Here is a 17,889-nt window from a genome sequence, read left to right as displayed (position 1 = left end):
ATGTTCATACTTTTCAGTTGGCCAACATTTCTATAAATCCTTTGTTTTTATTGGTCTTCAGTAATATTCTAATTTTCTGATATGATGAATTTGAGATTTTCATTTGTTGTCATTTGTAATCATCAAAATTAAACGAAATAAACATTCGAAATATATGAGTTTGTATGTAATGTATGAATATAATATACAAGTTTCACTTTTTAAATGGAATTACTGAAATCAATCTACTTTTTCATGATATTCTAATTTTATGACCAGCACCTGTATATTCTGCTTACGGTCTTTGTGACAGATTTTTGTTCCAAAAGCCACTTAGACTCTGATGGTTTATATTTAAATTTAAATTTTCCAGGTTTTACAGCAAAACAATTACAGCTTCAACCTGTTCTGTTGGACGGGATGGGTCACCAATCAGAAAAAGTCAAACACACACAGCTCAGGTCCATTTAGTGTCTAATTAACATGTTTTTAAACTGTGGGAGAGAAAAGCCATGTTTGCACGTAGAGAAAGGCCTCAGCTAGGATTCAAACCATCAACCTTCTTCCTGTGAGGTGTCAGCACCAACCACCACTTCACCGTGCAGCTCAGATGAGAAAACATTTTGTGAACCCAAGTTTTCCATCTGATGCAGTAAAGAACCTTCACAATAAAAGCATGAATTCTGGTTCAAACTGGATAAATGACTACAATAAAATGTGTCGTTTTTAAACACATTTCTGGCAGTTTGCAGAAAAGAGTCCCCGTTTCTGCCTACCAGGAAAGATGAAGATGAAGAAGGCGCTGATTCCTCCAATGACGCTGATGACGTCGGCCATGTCTGGGACAAACATGGCGATGAGAAGCGTGAAGGTGATCCAGGCCACGGTTAGAAGCACTCTGCAGCGACTCTCGAACCAGTGAGTGACGACTCCCCGCCGATGTCTTTGAACTCGCAGCATCAGGTTCAGGACAACAGATCTGTCACACAGACACACACACATGAAATCCCACAACCCAACAAACCTCTGCTCTGATGTGCCTTACCTGCCCAGGAGGAGGATGATGGGATAGATGGTGACAATCGATATCCCGAAAAGAAGTCTGGAGATGATCATGGCCACGTCGTTTCCTGGATACGACATCAGAATATCTGAGGCGACGTCCTGCCCGAAGGTCAAGAAGCCGTACACGCCTGAGGGGACAACGTGGACACGACAAACGTCTGTCAGGTGAGACGTAATCCAACGAGATGGACGCCTCGCAGGTGAACTCACCGGTGAGGGTGTAGACGAGCAAACAGAAAAGCATGGAGAGCCCGGAGATGAGCACCCAGTGGAGGAGCTTCTGGTTCTGCATGCTGCTGTAGATCGCGATGCAGGCTTCATGGCACTGCTCTCACACACACACACACACACACACACCATCCTAAATGCCTGTTTTATGAGGATTTTGAGCCGTAAGAACAAACTGTCCTTCAGTTATGACATTTTCCAGACCGTATCTGTAAAAACACAATATTTAATCTGGTAACAGTGACAGACACTGACTGTCGCTTTTGGGTTTTTTATCATCTAGAAGCTTCTTGCGTTTGTAAGCTTTTGGTTTCTGCCTCTGTTCTGCTGGTTCTTGTGTTGAAAGTGCTTTGAGCTTACAGCAGTCTTTAAAGCGATCTGACTGCCTGTCATTTTAAAACCATCCGTCTGGTTGTTTTGGATCATTTTTCTGTGCTGTCGGACGAATAGATAAATGCTTCAGGTCATCGTCCTGCCAAAAGACCAAAATACTCACCCCTGATCCATGCTTTTGAGCCAAAAGGCAGTCTTTTATGTCATCACTTTTAAAATTCGGGGTTCTTGAAGAACTAAAAACACCATTTTTTGTTATTGTTTTCTAAAAGCAACCTGAACCTCAATCTCAAAAAGAGTCTGCAGCCAACATGAACCTTCATTTCAAACATCTTCAGGTCCTTCTTTGGAGAAGTCTTTTCAACACCGGCCTTCAGGGAGTTTCTTCTACGCTAATGTCACGAAAACATCTCGATAAGAGGAAACGTCTCATCGTTTCAGGATGAAATAATCTGACGGGAAACAGATTAAACCTAAACCTGAACCTGTTGTGCATCCGATGCGCCTGAGGATGATCCTACCTGGAAGCCAAAGCAAATGGTCGGCACGACGCTGAACATGGACACCCATGAACTCAAACTGAAACACACACACACTTTAACAGGTGAGACAGTGAGCAGATTATAAATACACACACATAATAAAAACCAGGAGGTACTGACCCTTGGATGTGCTCCGGAGTTGTTGTACTTGTGTGGATGTCCATCAGGTAATATTTAACAATCACTGCGACGCAGAGATACGTAGCAGCCAGCGTCCCCAACACACTGATGAACACATGTAGACAACCGGTTTACCGGTTAAACCTTTCACACCCGACAACGTTCCGCCGAGCGCGCAGGGTACCTCGTGTATTTCTGGATGCCGATTTCTTTTGGGATGGACAGCGGTAAGATGATGAAAAGGCACATGATGAAGAGGGCGAAGCGCTGGTCGGTGTACCAGTGACGAGGCATTTCCGCCTCCCCTGAGCCCGTCACCGTCTCGTATAAAGAAATACAGACTGGAAAGAAGACGAAAGGCGTCAAACGGGAGTCATCGAGACATGGAAGGTCGTCTCGGGTCAACAAATCTGAAGCTGCTTGACTTTGAAGAGTTTGGAGGATTATTCTAAGTGTCTGAACAGTTTGGAGATCCACTCAAAAGCTTTATTTGAAAATGACAAAATATTCAAAGAAACTCAAAAAGGAAATGCAGTTTTCTTTTGATCCTAGCTGCGTGTTAGAGGTAATTCTAATGAAAACAGAAATTACAAGAAGGAGACTTTTAATTCTTTTAATTTTCTGATTTGGGACGTTGAGCCCAATCTTAGTGAGTTAGCTGAAAAGCAAAAAAATCAAACTAAAGGATCCCAACGAGTCTTCAACAACAACAGAGCAGATGGACTTTTATGGGAAAAGTTGTGCCGTGTTACGTTTCTCCAGCTGGTCCTGGACCACCACCAGGAAGGCGACGCTGATCACGAAGAGGTTGAAGCAGAAACAGACTTCGCAGAGCTGTCCAGCAGCTCGTCCGCACACTTCCCTCACCACGTCCTGATAGGTGCTCTGTCTGCTGACAGACGACGCGTAGCCGAGGACGACCAGGCCGCTGATGAGGAACACCAGAGATACCTGCAGGAGGCGGCCTTAAAGGTTAAAACAACGAGGCCATAAAAACACCAAACTCAGACAGACAAGGGTCACGACCAGACAGATAAAGACTAAAGATCTGAGAAGATAAAATGTTCAAAATGCATCTTTTGTTGATCCAGAAGTTCTGCACGTCTTCACATCTTGCACAAATAGAGGCAAAAATTAAAAAAAAAAACAATCTGAGAGCTGCTGTCATAAAGTCAGGAGTTTTATCAAAATGATAAATTACCATCCTGTTGCTGAGATAACTGAGCTATTTTTAAAGCTAGTTATCTGGAGAAATTGTTCTGTTATCTCAAGAAAAAGATTTGTTTTCTTTGCCAGCGTTTCTTATGTTACACTTTATTTTACTGTTCTGTGTTGTTTTTATGACATTTTGGGGATGATCTGTCAGAGAAAGTCAACTTAATCAAATCATTTTGATTAAGCAGGACTGTCCTGATCAGCTGACCTCTGATTTTCTGTGATTTTAAAGGAATTCATGTAAAAGCAAACAATTTATAGGTCAAAAACATTACATAGATTAACTTGTTACTTTGTGAAAAGCAGCTTTGTTTCACCATTACTATGTAATTAAATAGTTATCACAATATAAAGAGATAAGTAACTTATTATCTTGATGTTTGTTAAATAAATTCTGAAGCATGGCCTCTCTTTGCTCCCATATGTTTACATTTTCCTGAACTTTCCACAACAAAAGCTGAATATTAAAGTTACAGGAATGAAACATAATGACCAACTCAGCCTCCTGTGATGCTTTTTTCACAGGAAGCTGCTGAAACCAAAGTGGGAGGACAACAAGAAGCTGATCATGTGACAGAAACACTCGTTCTGCTTGTTCTTGGAAAGCCAGATGAAGCTCAGCAGAAACCAGAAGCTTCATTAGAGCTCACCTGTGAAAACTATTTCACACCAGGGCCAGACAAGGAGCTTTCATCAGTACTTACCACCCCCCACCCCCCACCCCCCCAAAAAAAACCCTCCTAATTGAATCATAGCTTCAGGTTTGACCAATTAGGTGACATTCAGTGAAAAGTTTGGCATTTTTCATGAGAAATGAAAAAGAACGACGTGTCAGGACTCCCATTTGGACTCACCAGCTCCACGCCGATGGCGGTGCTCACCCCTCCTGCCCTCTGAAAGGCCCAGGGGAAGTTGAGCAGCCCGGCTCCCAGAGCCGACTTCAGCATGATGAACACGGCTCCAAATGAGCCGAGCCGAGGCGGGTCGGCGTGGGACGCAGACCGGGCCAGCAGGCTGATGCTCTCCCGGGCCAGCTCCTCCATGACACCGGGTCAGCTCTGGAGACCAGGCTCCGAGCAGCTGCTTGGACTATATAGACCTACACACCCTCACACACATGGGCTTCATTTGACTATTAAGCATTTAGCAGAAAGGTGACAAATTTGACACTGAAGCGAGGACGTCCAATCGTCCTCCCCGTCCTTTCGTGTCCTTTTAAGAGCTGAACAGTTTAGGAACAACAGAATAAAGACAAGGACAAGATGTTTCACAAACATTAAGGCTCACAGAGCTAGAAAATGTGCAAATATGCACATTGTTTAGGGTGAAATATGGGCTTTTTCTACCTTTTTATTATTATTTAAAACATTTATGTCAGAGTAGGCAACAATGTTTTACACAGAACTGTCACAAAGCCAGCTTGGAGGTGATTAAATGAGCTGTTGGAAATGTGGCTCTAAAACTAAAACACTCTTTAGATTATACTGTTCTTATTTGGTGCGTGCAAAGGCTGGGCCTGAAATGAGTAAAAGATCTTAAAATAGGCCAGTTTAATAAATCAGTTGGTTTGGATGTTTTAAAGAAAATATAAACTCTTTAGGTTAAGGGGGGTAGAGGTGGACGGCTGTTTGTCTCCATGTGGTCCGGGGACAAACGTGGGACCTGTCCACCTCCTGCCTGGTGATCCCGAACAGAACCAGGCCGGTTCTGTTCAGGAACGTCCACCACAGAGCTTGTGGAGAAAAAAATAAAGATTATGAAGATCAGAAATACCCTTTAACCTTTTCTTTTCTTTCTCCTTGAACACACAGAAGCAAACATTCAGAGTCAGAGGCGTTCAGCTGACAGGTTTACGGTCTGATGCAGTAAAAATCCTGCCATATGGATGCTCCAGTCCACCACATTTGGGATTCATAATCCCCCTCAATGTTTGACGTATCGTCTGCTGCGGAGCAGAGAGCAGCAACTAAAACCACGGGGCATGTTGTTCTGCATCTCATGTTGTTCAGAAAACACCACAAGGACTTTCTGTTCTGAAGGAAAACGACTGCAGCTTAATATGAAGCAGCGAAACAAACAGGAAGAGTTTACAGTGAAGTCCAGGAGTTCATCTGTGTGTCTGTCTCATGTTTTCCGAGACTGAGACCAAAATTTATCAGCCCAGATACACTTTCAGAGCTCATCTGTTGGATTTCAGGAAGAAAAAAAAAAAAAGAAAATCTGTGAATCGACAGTATTCAGATTAGTCTTGAAGCCTGTGAACTCTAGGTGACCCGCCTTTTGTCCCAGGTTTTAGAGGAGAACATTAAGCAGGATGTTCAGCTGCGATCAGCCCATCAAATCAGGAAGGCTGACCTCTGACCCTCACCTGTCCCACCTGCAGACATCCCGACAGTCCTCCTTCGCCGCCTGTCCCGCCTGAACTCGTAGGAAATCAAGAGTCTTTGAGGTTTTTAAAGGTGGAACCTGCAGCACGGCTGATGAGATTAATCGACTCCTGAATCTGCGGTTATGAAACGGTTTAAGAGCATTAAAGTCGCGCACGTGTTCACACGCTCACCTGCACCCACAAACTCAGGCGCTGCTTCCTGTTCCCGAACAAATAAAACGCTCATCAACCTTTCAATCAGCTGAAAACAGAGGAAAAAAAGAGGAAAAGATCACAGTGAGGGATCAATTAGGAAGAAATAAAAGAAGTTCCGGCCTCCTTCTCCCTCTGACTTGTACCTGGATAATTAATATCACAACCAGGAACAATTAAGAAGCTGAAATTATTACTTTTTAAACTGATGATAAAGTTCAGCAGAGCAGAAAGTTTGTGCATAAATGTGATTTCCAGATAAATTAAACCGAATGTGAACAAACTCTGTTTTGCGCCTTAAAAACTAATTTTCTCATTTTATGTATGTATATGATGTGACCATATTTATTCCAGCAACTTAAAAAATTACCTTAAACGAAGATTTTCTTTCAATTTTGTGTTCCTCCCCTACATTTTAAGTCTATAAAATATGATAATTGTTACATAAAGTCACTTAAACTCTTCTCGTGTCTCGAGGAACATTTCTTATTTGTCTAATTTACTTTTTTATTCCCATTTCTCCCGTAGAGCAACATGTTTTTGTAAGCTTTGGAGCACGTTTCGAGTGATAAATTCTCAAGTTTTCTGAAGATCTTCTCATGTTTTTTTTTCTTTGACTTTGGAGGCTTTTCCACCAGTTTTCACTCCCGACTGTAGCAGCATGAAACTCCAGTCTGCAGTCATCAAATCTGAAGCCAGAAACGGGTTTTATCGGTCGCAGGTGTGTTGAGAAAACAGGACAATCGAAGAACAATCATCTCCTAACAGGTGAACGGCGTCTGGAAGTCGTATCTTTAATCCTTCAGCTGATTGGATGAAAAGTTTTCAGCTAAAAGCTTTTTTGGGAATCACTTTGTTGACTTTATATCTGTTGAAAGGGTTACTGTTTATACGTACTGTCGATTCAACAAAATGTTAGAAAGAAAATAAAATATGTCTTCAGGACAGACAGTGAAAACACCACCGGTTTGTCCTTTGAGTTAAGTGCCCTCTTGGTGCTTTTGGGGGTTAAAGGTCAAACTAAAGTGGCTTCAAGAAACAAAACATCATCTGGAACTGGTCTGGATCAGTGAGGCAGCGTGTTTTTTGCATCACGGGCCGGTTTAATACCAGACAAAAAGGAAAGACATGAGCTAAATGAAGTCTCTGCCAGGAAGGACACAAAATGGATCAGAACAGGAAGCAGCAAACAGACGAGTGGCCTTCATCCCTCAGATGAAACTTTTATTGCTTCAGAAGATCTCCTTCAGGTCGAGAGCTGGTGTAAGAGTACAAAACGTGTCTCTAAAGGTTCATTCCCTCTGGATGGCACTCTCACACAACACACACTCACACACACACACACACACACACACACGTAGCGTTTCTAGTTAAAACAGATAGTTGATTGGGGCCTTAAAGTCTCGGCTGGGCGAGGGTTCACTAACGCCTCAGGAGGAGCAGCAGCGCCGGGAGCAGCAGCGTGACGGCGGCCGGGCCGTGCCTCTGCGTCTGACCCTTCAGTGTCTCCTGGCTGCTCTGGTCGGAGGTCGGAGGGCCCTGAGGAGCCGGCTGGGTGCTGGCGGAGGGGAGGGTGGTGCGGCTGGCGCACATGTCGTACAGGTTTCCGGAAAACTGCGCCTTCCTGGACTCCTGCCTCAGAGACTCCCAGATGGCCGCTGCCTCCCCGGGACACCCAGTCAGGGCCGAGTTGGCACAGACGTGAAACTCGTTCCAGGACCTTCAGGGGAAACCAGAGCAAGAGGAGGTGTCGGTGCCGGGATGGGATGAGAGCAGCTTTCAGGTTGGAAAACAACCCTGGTCCTCAAGGGCCACTATCCTGCATATTTTCCTTGTTTCCCTGCTCCAACACACCTGATTCATGGTTAAATTACCTCTGCATGTTCTGCAGGAGCCTATTAATCACACACTGATTCAAATCAGGTGTGTTGGAGCAGAGAAACAAGTAAAACATGGTGGTTAGTGGTCCTCGAGGACTAGGGTTGCCCATCCCTAAACTAATGTCTGCCTTTTCCTCTTTAATCAGAGCTTCACCTGCTTCCAATTATAGATGCAAAACAGACGATTCAAGACAGAAACAGATTTAATGCATCCCAACCCCCCGTTCTTAGGTATTACATTAAAGATTATATTTGTATTCAATGTTACTCTGACAGACACTTTCAAGGCGTCCTAAAGGGACAAAAACCAGTCAGAGGCTGAGTCCTTTACTTCCATATTACAGATTTGTTTTTGTTTTTAAATGTCCATAAGTGACAACAGAAGCCGGTGATAATAGTCCTGAAATGCCGTTGTGGCTTTTAGTTTTGGTTTGGCCCCATCTGGCCTCTTCTCTGGAGCACATGTGATCCCGAGGCTTTATTAGGAGCCACAGGAGCGGCGTCCAGCCCTGGTCCTGGAGGGGCACTGTCCTCCATGTTTTAGGTGTCTCTCTCTGCTTTGACTCATCTGATCTGAATGACTGAGTGATTAACAGGCGTCTGCAGGACTTGAAGACCTGCTGGAACTCAAGGCCCGCGGGCCAGATCCGACCCTTGGTAACCTTTTATCTGGTCTCCCGAAGATAATCTTGGAGCTTTATCAGATCTGGCCCTCCGGTTTGTGGCAGATCGAGTCTGTGTCGCTTTAAGATAATCAGAGCCTATTTAATCGCCTCGTGATAGTTACTTTGAAGCCAAGAAAACAAGTTTTAATTTCTCAGCAATCTTTAATATTTTGACGTGGAAAGAGCAACAGAGAGCCTCAGATGGGACCGATCAGACTCATGTTGATAAACTTGCAGCCAAGAAACGACATCTGATATCTGACCTGAGTTAATGTGCATCAGAGTCAGTGAGTATGCTTTAATATATTAATGTCTTTTTCTGTGTTTTCTTCTTGTATCAAAGTTAAATGTTAGCAGCTCTATGATTGGAGTTTTGTTGGTGGCTTTTTAGAATGAATGCTAATGATGTATTTTTAAGTTTGATCTGTATTTCTTTGCTCATTAAAGTATGCTTGTTTTTAATTCTATATAATATGACACAAGGAAAAGGCATTTTATTTTTCTGTGTGAATGATTTGACATATTGCCTTTAAACAAGAGGTAATTCATGTATTGTTTTGATAAATATTGATCTCGATTGGCCCCTTGGTAGGACCGAGTTTTTCATTTTGGCCCCTCTGATCTAAAACCTGCAGGATGGTGGCCCTCCAGGACCAGGACTGGACACCAATGGTTTAGGAGAAACAATATGAAAATGAGGACCGTGGACACACTCAACAGGAGCTGTGTCGAAATGGAGACAGAATGGTTCACATAATGTAAACACACACACACACCTGCAGATCGAATCGATGTCCTGTGTATTCTGGTCTTTTTGTGTTTCCGCCAAACTGTCCCCGAGTGTGAGCAAACACTGAGCGAAGTTCCTGTAGATGGAGCCGCAGGCGGCAGGGATCGCTGCTCCAAAACACACACGAGCCAAACCTGGACAAGGAAACATCTTGTTTTATCTCCTGGAGCAGATATATTTCCCCCACACACACACACACACACACACACACATACACCTTCCTCCTCTCCAAGTGAAACTGGGTGTGTATAGAGACACAGAGTCCATCTGGTGCTGAGATGGATCAAACAAATACAGAAATATGTCGTAATTCCATTCATCTGGGGAGATTATGCACCCACAAAGCCAAATATCTGTGAAGGACAAATCATCTACAGGCTGTTTGAGCACATTGATGAGCTCATAGATTACACTTTTATTCCGAGATTGGTTGGAGGTCGCCGTCTGATTGGAGAGCCCAAACGCAGATTAGAGGATAAAACCTTCAGTGAAAATGTGTTCATCGTGTTTAGGTTTGATGGCGATTGTTGAGCTCTTTCTGCCGCCGACATTTGGCAAAAAAAAGCCCAACTGAGACCCGCCTGACTCCGTTAAACAGATACAGACAGCCGGCAAATCTTCTAAAGACCGACTTTAAAGCTTCAAGGAATAAATCAGATCTCGTGGGAATGTTTGGAACAGTTAGCATCATACTGTTACTGATAACTCTTTGAAAAAGCCTGAAAAACTGAGTTTAATTCATCACATGAGAGCTGTTTTCTCCACCATATAAAAACAGGAATGTTTTGTTTCTCCAGCCTGAAATATAACGGTGCTACAGCTAGCTGCTACTGCTTGTGCTCGCAGACAACTGTAGAACCACACGATGCAAAAAGGATGATGATGGGAAAAGCTTTTTGGGTTTTTTTCTTTTAAAGCAGCATTTGAGACCGGAGTTGTTTTCAGACGACAGCAGCACACGTTGGCCTCGCTTGGACTAGCTGTTAGCTCATCAGTTTTGTCGCTCAAAGATCTTCAGCAGGTGAGACATTAGTTGTTCTCGACCACCATCATCATCATCATTATTTATATTGCGCTTTAACACCAGCCGCAGCTGAAACAAAGCGCTGAACATCAGCAATAAATAAAAGAAGCATAAAAATAAAATAACAAAGCTTAAACACACAATAATGAATTGAAAACTCAATTCCAAACAGAATAAAACAAGGCAGTTAAACAGATAAAATCAGTACCAATAAAAATTATTAAAATCGAGTCAGTTGAGTTAAAGGCCAGTGAGTCAAAATAAGTTTTCTGAACGATTCCTTTAAATCTGCCGTAATTTTAACTTGTTTATTTGAGCCTATTTGTCCTTTTGACATTTTCAATGAAGCTCAGATTTTTTTAAGAAACTGCCTGAAGAGACTGCTTTAATTCTTAAACTTTGTTTGTTTTCCGTAAAACATTCAGCAAATTCTTACTGGATTTCAAAAGAAAAATAAAAAATAAAAAAAAGCTCACGTTACAGCCGTCATAAATGCCGGTGTTTCTGTTTGTTCAGCTGAAAAAAACTTCCATGATAAAATACTTGATGTTCACTCATGTGCTTCCACACACACACGCACACACACACAGTAGCAGAGAGAACCTATAAGGAGAAAATGGCTGTTTTATCAAGATAAAAACCCTTTTTCTACTTGGTTTCACATCACATCTGACTTTCTAAGCTTTTTCAGCTACTTCAGACTGCTTTCCTCTGCTCTAACCCAGTTAAGAACCAAAAGGAAAAAAAAAAAAATCTTTAAGAGTGTCAGAACGTTTACAGCTCGTGTCAGAAACAAGCAGAGAGCACAGGGTCGTTCTTACTGAGGCCGAGGGCGAGGGGCAGCAGCGCTGCAGCTCCTGGAGGGGGCCTCATCCTCGGGTCGGTCCGGCGGAGCCCCGCGGAGCTCAGGTCCACCTCTGAACGACGGCGGCGGCGGTCCCGAGAAGTGTGTGTCTGTCTGTGTGTGTGTGGTTGGGGGGGAAAGAGGGGAAAGTCTTTGCTTTTAAAATTTGCTTTCTGTCATCCGCTGGGAATTCATCAGATTTGCAAAAATAAAAAAAGAGTACGACAATGCTCAGAGGCGCACGCCAGCTGGATTAACAGTCAAAGGGTCCAGTGCAGCGCGGAGAGTAAAGAGGATGCTGTGTGTGTGTGTGTGTGTGTGTGTGTGTGTGTGTGTGTGTGTGTGTGTGCGCACCATAGAGGCGAGGGCCATGGAGAGAGCTCGGAGGCAGCAGACCAATGACAGCGTCCCAACACGGCTCAGTGGATTAAAGCATTCTCATTTCCGGTGTTCAGTATTTGGAACATTTACTTGAAACACAAATGACTTATGTTGGGTATGATGGTGATTGTTCTTGCGGTGCACAGGCTTCGTGACACCACGCGCCTGCTGCTGCTGCTGCTCCGAAACGCTGCGCTTTCATCTTAGCAGGAAAAGGAAGCCCCCTGTCAGAAGCGTGAAGAGGATTTGTGACCGTTTCCTGTCGCTGTGCCGGACAGATGGGCGAGACGTCCCCGTGAGGATCAGAGGACCCAGCTCACCTGGGAGCCGACGGCACAGATGCAGGCCGACCTCGGAGAATAGCAGCAGCCTGGGCGGGGAGGAGGTGGGGGGGGGTGGATTCGTCCAGGGAGATCTGGGTCACAGAGGGGCCAGCGAGGAGGAGGCGTTAAACCGCCTTTAATTAAAAACCTGGACATTCACAGAGCAGGAAATAAAAAGATGGCTGATTATTTGTCATGTTCTCAGTTAAATAGTTGTCTTACATCCACCTCAAAATCCCCCCGCCCACTCGCCCAGATGGCTTTCACTTTGTGCATTAGTCTAAGTCCGGCTTCACATCTGCACGCTGAAGAAACGGTAACCCATTGTTAATCTGCAGCTTAAAACAGCCACCAACCAGAGAATAATCTGTCTGCTGCCCCAGATCGATACTCCTCAGAGGCTAACTTAGAAACGGAAGTAAATCCGGAAAACATCCGACTGCCTCTGGATACGCTTTGCTGTGAAGACGATAAGCTCCAGGTGTGACTCTCCCTGTGAATCCCTGCACGTCTGCTTTTAAATCAGCTAAAATAAACAAACAGATCACGCCAAAGACCCCGAGTGGTCAGTTAGCCCTCAGCGTGAGTGTTGGCGGTTACGCCCAGCTACTACCACACCAGGTTTCAGCTCCATATCTGCCATTTTCGTGTTTAATAAAACAGCCAACCTCGAAGCAGGTCTGCTGTGAAACTGAAGAAGTTGAATCCGGGGAGTTTCGTTAATGGGATGTTTTGACCAACAGACACACGGCCTGTTGCGTTGTCGTCCAACTTTTATGGCAGCGACTGATTAAAAAATAAACAGCAGAGTTTTGAGTTAAATAATAATAAGGAGCAGAAGCAGGTTTGTTGTCAGTTACCTGATTATTCTGTTCAGTTACTGTTCTTTTTCTTTGCGGGCCGACTAGAAGGACCTCTCGAGGCAGATATGTTAATCTGATGATAATCTCTGACTAATTTCTCAGGTTCTATAAACCTGAAATCGGCCCTGTTGGCGGCGGTGTGCGACGAGGACCCAAAACGGGAGCAGGATAAAAGCTGGCAAAAAGAGGTCTGGGAAGAACGGAACTGCGAAGCAGGCAGAAGCGGGGCGGCACGGGGAGCACAGCGTCCATCCAGAAAGGTCGGGAAGCAAACCGTAAGATCTGAGGGGCGGGACTTACCGGGAGCACCTGAGGGACAGGTGTGGAGGTCCTCTGATTACAAAAAGGCCAAACGGAAACAACAATTCAACCCAAACACAGTTACCATTTCTGTACTGACAGCCCTTCTTTCTCCAAGCTCAGGTTCTTATCACTGCTATCTACTACAGGTAAGATATTGACTGTTCACAATCATCTGAACTTCATTTCAAACATCTACTTTCCTCTGCAGGGACCCGGAGCTGTGACACTGTGGACCAAAAGCCTCTTCATCGATTTAAACTCAGGTTCATTTCACAACCGTCTAAATTTCGGATCGACTCTGACCCAGGACCAGGAGAACCACCGCCAGGTGTTTGACAAACCTCCTGAATGTTCGCTGTATGAATCATTCCTAAAGTCAGAAGAAACAGTGACTAAATGAATGCTTGTTTCACATCTAATAAGCAGAACCTTCAAACAAAAAGGCCGGATCATTAGACACCAAAAAAACCCAACAAGAATCACCTGCGATGAGTTTTTAAACTCAGGTCCTTCAAAGTCGATTCTTTAAAAACCTGTCAGATCTCAGGTGTGTGTCGCTCTTAATGGTCAGATCTCAGAGTCTCATATTGTTTTAGATCGACCACGGTTCGTAAATGTTCTGGAAGAACGAACCCATCTGACGAGAGAGGCTGTGAAAAAGCTGCAGAATCAGAAAAGAAGGAGAGCTGGGCTGACAGCCCTGGATTAAGGCCTTACGCAACTCTGCTGGGAGTCAAAAAAACAAACAAAAAAAACTAAATCCTGATGAGATTAGAGCTCTGGATCCTGGATCCTGCTCCGGTCCGCCGTGCACGGACCTATCCAGTCATCATCTTTTCCTCTGATCTCATCTTCATCACAATAACTTTTTTTTTTAATTATTATTATTTTACAGTCAGCTCCTCGTCAGGGATCCACGTTATTCCACCGAGCCGACACGTGAGAAGCTGTTAAAGCTGCCGACTCGCAGGCAGACGAAGTGACTCGGGCCTCGCTGACAGCAGCTGCAGCTTCATCCGGGCGCCATCTAGAGGATCCAAATCCCACCCGAGCGTCCAGGGTTAGTCCAGGGTTTCAGGGAGGGTAAAAGTGATCCTTCTCAGTAGATCCTATCTGCTTTTAAACCATCAAAACAGCTGATCTGACCTGAAACCTTTCGTTTCCAGCTGAGTTTACAGGTTTTAGGTGATGGTGTGCTCTTTGACACCTGTTCAGAATCCTGGATAGTCTTTTTTTTGTTGTTAATAATCATTTTAATTAAACAGGCAGCTGGAGAAGAGGCTGCAGATTGTTGGGAGAAGGTCTGAGGGCTTAAATAAGCTGCATAATAAAATGCATTTCAGCTCAAATCTGTTAACATTCACAACATTTCTAAAAACGTCCAAAAAAAGAGGCGATAATTTCCCTTTAAATGAACACTTCTCAGCTCCGAAGATGGCTTTGTCTTGTATTTAATCTTCACAACAGACAGTTTCATCTTATAAAAGTTTTATTAGTTTTTCCACAACTCTGCTGGGGGAAAAAACCCAAAACAAACACTGTTCTTTTTAAGGAGCAAAAGTGTCATCTTTGCTAAAACAAACCCAAAAGAAAGAAAGTTAAAAATCCTACAAGCCGCCTTGGAGGAGACGTTCTCCTCTGCAGGCGCTCCTCTGACAGCAGCAGGACACCTCAGGAGCAGATCTGCGAACATCTGGGAGCGCGGCGCAGCTGTCAGGCATCAGAAATGAACAAAAGAAAACAGCACCGAGACACGCAAACCGTCCGACTACAAACAGGCACGTAACAAGTTGGCCAGGAGGGAAAAACAGAAGACACGCGGACACGAGAAGGTTGCATATCTGGAAAAAGAAATGTGTTTTTTTTACATGTTCATAAACTGAATTCATGGGACAGAGCGGTAACACAAGGAACTTTTATATTTTAGGTGCCCTATGTCGCTGAAAGAGTTCCTCAACTCTTTCTTTTGTTGCACAAATAGTTTCAGCAACAAGGGGAAATTGATTTAAAGGCAGATCTGACTGTTGCTCAGTTTTTAAATATATATATATTTGAGCCAGGAGTAGTGTTTGCTGTTTGAAGATGAACTTCATCTCATCCTTCATTTCGTTTTGCAGTCATGAAATGTTTCTGGCATCAACCTGCTAATTCAAGCTGAAAACAAACATAAAAAGGAAATAAAACCTTATTAATTAGTTTGGCAGCTCAGACAGGGGAGTAAAGTGGGCTGATCCTGGGTAAGAGTGCAGGAGTTTGTTTTTAAATCAGGCCCATATGAGGAGCAGCTCAAGTCAGCATCAGTTGTTTTTTTTGTTTTGTTTGATTCAAACAGGGTCAGTTCTTCTTCCGGACGCCGGCAGCCACCGCCGCCTGGCCGCACAGCAGCCGGTCCCGCTCCCGCACCTCCTCCTGGAGCTTGGCCTCCGCCACGCGCAGCTGGCGGATGGTCGCCTTCATCTCCTTCATCTTCACCTCCATCAGCGCGATGATGTCCCGCTGCTCGTTCAGCTTGCGCAGCAGCTCGGCCGACGTGGTGCCGGTGGTCAAGGAGTAGGAGTGATCCAGCGGGCTGCTGGTCACGCTGACGTACTGCACCGGCAGCCCGGTCTCCCCCGCCGACTCCTCGATGGTGATCTGCTCCGCGTCGCCGCCCGGCGCCGAGTAGCAAGTCCCCTCCGACTGGGCGGGAAGCCGCGCCGTGCCCAGGTACTCCCCGTTCTGGCCTATCTGGACCACGGTGATGCTGTCGTCCCCCGCTTCTCCGCCGGCGTTGGCCTCGGCTCCCACGGCCGTGCTGCCCAGGACGCTGGCGACGGGGGCGGGAATCGCGGCGGACACCTTCCTGCCTCGCCCCCGCCGGCTCCTGCGCTCGTTCACCCCCCGCAGCGGGAACAGGGACGGCACCCGGACGCTGTAGGTCTTCCTGCCGCCGGCGAAGTGGACGCTGCAGACTCGGTGCCCCGTGGTGGGCTGGAAGGTGCTGAAGCAGCCGCTGACCCCGGCCCGGGAGATGTTCCGGAGCCACTGCTCCCGCAGCGCGCTGTCCTTCGGGAAGGTGTAGAAGCGCAGGTCCCGGTCCCGGTGCGAGTTGTTGTAGCAGCCGGGGACACAGCACGTGAACCCAGGCATGTTTCCTCCACAACGCGGGGATAAATCACAACCTTCGGGGTCTTTTTGTTGAAGTTTATTTTCATATGCGTTGTTATCAAGCTAGGCGGCCTACATACGGAACTACACGTCCCACAAAGCTAACGACTTCCTGTTTGTTTGTTATGGTTTTTGTTTTAGCTAAAGTTAGTCGCTCCGCTGCTAATTCACTCGATTTCATCCGAACTTGCAGCCAAAGGGCATCGTAACGTCGCCGAATTCAACCCGGATAATTTAGTTTTAGGTCTTGTTTTGTTCTTCGTTCCGTAGTCAAGTGGACCGTCTTCTGCGGAAAACTAAAAGTCCCATGATTCCTTGCGCGGCATTGCTGTCGCCTTTAATGACGTAGTGCCCCTAGTGGTCAGCGTACAGAACTGCAACACTTTAAATGTTTTGCTTCACAATAAACAATAAAAAACTACTGTTTAAATATCATTATCATATTAAAATTACTCACTTAAAAAAAAAAACAATATAATAAAATTTTCCAAAAATCATTGTTTGCTAAAATCAATTCGTGTTAAAACATTTGCCAGGAATTTGTGAGTATTTAATCACATTTAGTATTCTCTAAGAGCAGAAAAAGAAGAGCTAAAGTTTGTTTTTTACAGCACAGATGTTCACTCACAAAATGCATTTTCAGCTCATAAAACAATTGTCAATGGTATTTAATTTTAAGAGTTATCCGCTCAGTTCAATTTTTGTAGCTAATGTCGCCAAAACTCTGCCGTTTTCTTTTTGTGTGAACAATGACATACATTGTGAAATAAACATCTCTGAATAATGCAAATGTGGATCTTTAACATCCAACGCAGTAGTTTGTTTGCTTGTTGCATCATGGCCAACTTGAGTGAACTGGATCGCTTTAATGAGTGACTCAGAATAACCCGAGTCCAGAAAGTGAACCAAATTAAAGGACAAAACTATGAAATTATACAAAATGTACATTTCTAAATTTACTTTTAGAATGGCATGAAAAGGAGACATAAATATCTGAAATATAAATGCCCAGTGTGATTTTACCAACATTACTGTTATTGTTATTGCATATAGCTGGATGTTGCAGATTTAGTGGGTGTTGTGTTGACTTATTTTCCTGTGCAAAAAGAAAGCATAACAAAACACCTGCTGCTGCACATAAACACTAATGTTAATGTAAATTTGTGCATATGGTTTACTACACTAAGGGAATAGATTTCCATATTATTATTTTTACACCTGGCACTTTCTGAGTTCCAAACAAGCCAAACAGAAACCCTAAAACTTTAATTTGAATCTGTCCGAAAAACAAAATATTTTAAAGGGCGCACTTCACCTCTGGTAATTTAACTTTTTATTACTTATTTGGTAAATTTGGTTCACGTCCTAAGCAAAAAAAAAAATCCTTCATCAGTGTTTCCGCTTCCTCTCAGTGCTATTCAAGCTAAGCTAAGTTAGCAGATGACGTATATATGTATACCAATGACTTATATGGATAGACATGACACGCCGCTTTAAAGGCTCGGGCCGAGATGCGGCGAAAGCGGCGCCATCTTGCTACAGTATACTTAAAGGCGCAGGGCTATATAAACAATGCTGAGGACTAACGAAATAAATTTTTTTAGTG

At 44.3% G+C, this 17,889-nt stretch overlaps 3 protein-coding genes across 4 annotated transcripts in view; all 3 read right to left on the bottom strand.

Annotated features, from left to right (window-relative positions):
- The window catches only part of slc38a8b (solute carrier family 38 member 8b), a 7,516-nt gene extending 2,983 nt beyond the window's left edge, over window positions 1-4,533 (bottom strand). For both annotated transcript variants that reach the window (XM_017440875.3, XM_017440882.3), the window contains exons 1-8: window positions 4,337-4,533; window positions 3,020-3,218; window positions 2,452-2,608; window positions 2,268-2,372; window positions 2,127-2,184; window positions 1,255-1,369; window positions 1,025-1,172; window positions 756-958 (exon numbers count right to left, since the gene is read on the bottom strand). In XM_017440875.3, the coding sequence (XP_017296364.1) occupies window positions 756-958; window positions 1,025-1,172; window positions 1,255-1,369; window positions 2,127-2,184; window positions 2,268-2,372; window positions 2,452-2,608; window positions 3,020-3,218; window positions 4,337-4,525 (1,174 nt within the window). In that variant the 5' untranslated portion in view covers window positions 4,526-4,533. The remainder of the gene's footprint in view (window positions 1-755; window positions 959-1,024; window positions 1,173-1,254; window positions 1,370-2,126; window positions 2,185-2,267; window positions 2,373-2,451; window positions 2,609-3,019; window positions 3,219-4,336) is intronic.
- Window positions 4,534-7,181: 2,648 nt separating this feature from the next.
- On the bottom strand, window positions 7,182-11,640 carry nrn1lb (neuritin 1-like b). The gene is made up of 3 exons (XM_017441588.3): window positions 11,244-11,640; window positions 9,385-9,532; window positions 7,182-7,783 (listed from the first exon to the last, which is right to left on the bottom strand). The coding sequence occupies exons 1-3, from the start codon at window positions 11,293-11,295 to the stop codon at window positions 7,486-7,488; spliced, it is 498 nt and encodes a 165-aa protein (XP_017297077.1). The 5' UTR covers window positions 11,296-11,640; the 3' UTR covers window positions 7,182-7,485.
- Window positions 11,641-14,607: 2,967 nt separating this feature from the next.
- On the bottom strand, window positions 14,608-16,608 carry thap11 (THAP domain containing 11). The gene has a single exon (XM_017440997.3). The coding sequence runs from the start codon at window positions 16,263-16,265 to the stop codon at window positions 15,471-15,473; it is 795 nt and encodes a 264-aa protein (XP_017296486.1). The 5' UTR covers window positions 16,266-16,608; the 3' UTR covers window positions 14,608-15,470.
- Window positions 16,609-17,889: the final 1,281 nt, after the last annotated feature.

This window comes from Kryptolebias marmoratus, linkage group LG15 (genome assembly GCF_001649575.2).
Source record: "Kryptolebias marmoratus isolate JLee-2015 linkage group LG15, ASM164957v2, whole genome shotgun sequence".
Lineage (NCBI taxonomy): Eukaryota > Metazoa > Chordata > Actinopteri > Cyprinodontiformes > Rivulidae > Kryptolebias > Kryptolebias marmoratus.
The sequence above is the reverse complement of the archived record's forward strand: the minus strand, read 5'-3'. Positions and strand labels throughout refer to the sequence as shown.

Coding starts and splice junctions, on each gene's coding strand:
- nrn1lb (XM_017441588.3), bottom strand. CDS start 11,295: ATGAGGCCCCCTCCAGGAGCTGCAGCGCTGCTGCCCCTCGCCCTCGGC. Junction 9,533..11,243: donor GCCCCTCGCCCTCGGCCTCA/GTAAGAACGACC, acceptor TTCCTTGTCCAG/GTTTGGCTCGTGTGTGTTTT. Junction 7,784..9,384: donor GACATCGATTCGATCTGCAG/GTGTGTGTGTGT, acceptor TTTCCCCTGAAG/GTCCTGGAACGAGTTTCACG.
- thap11 (XM_017440997.3), bottom strand. CDS start 16,265: ATGCCTGGGTTCACGTGCTGTGTCCCCGGCTGCTACAACAACTCGCAC.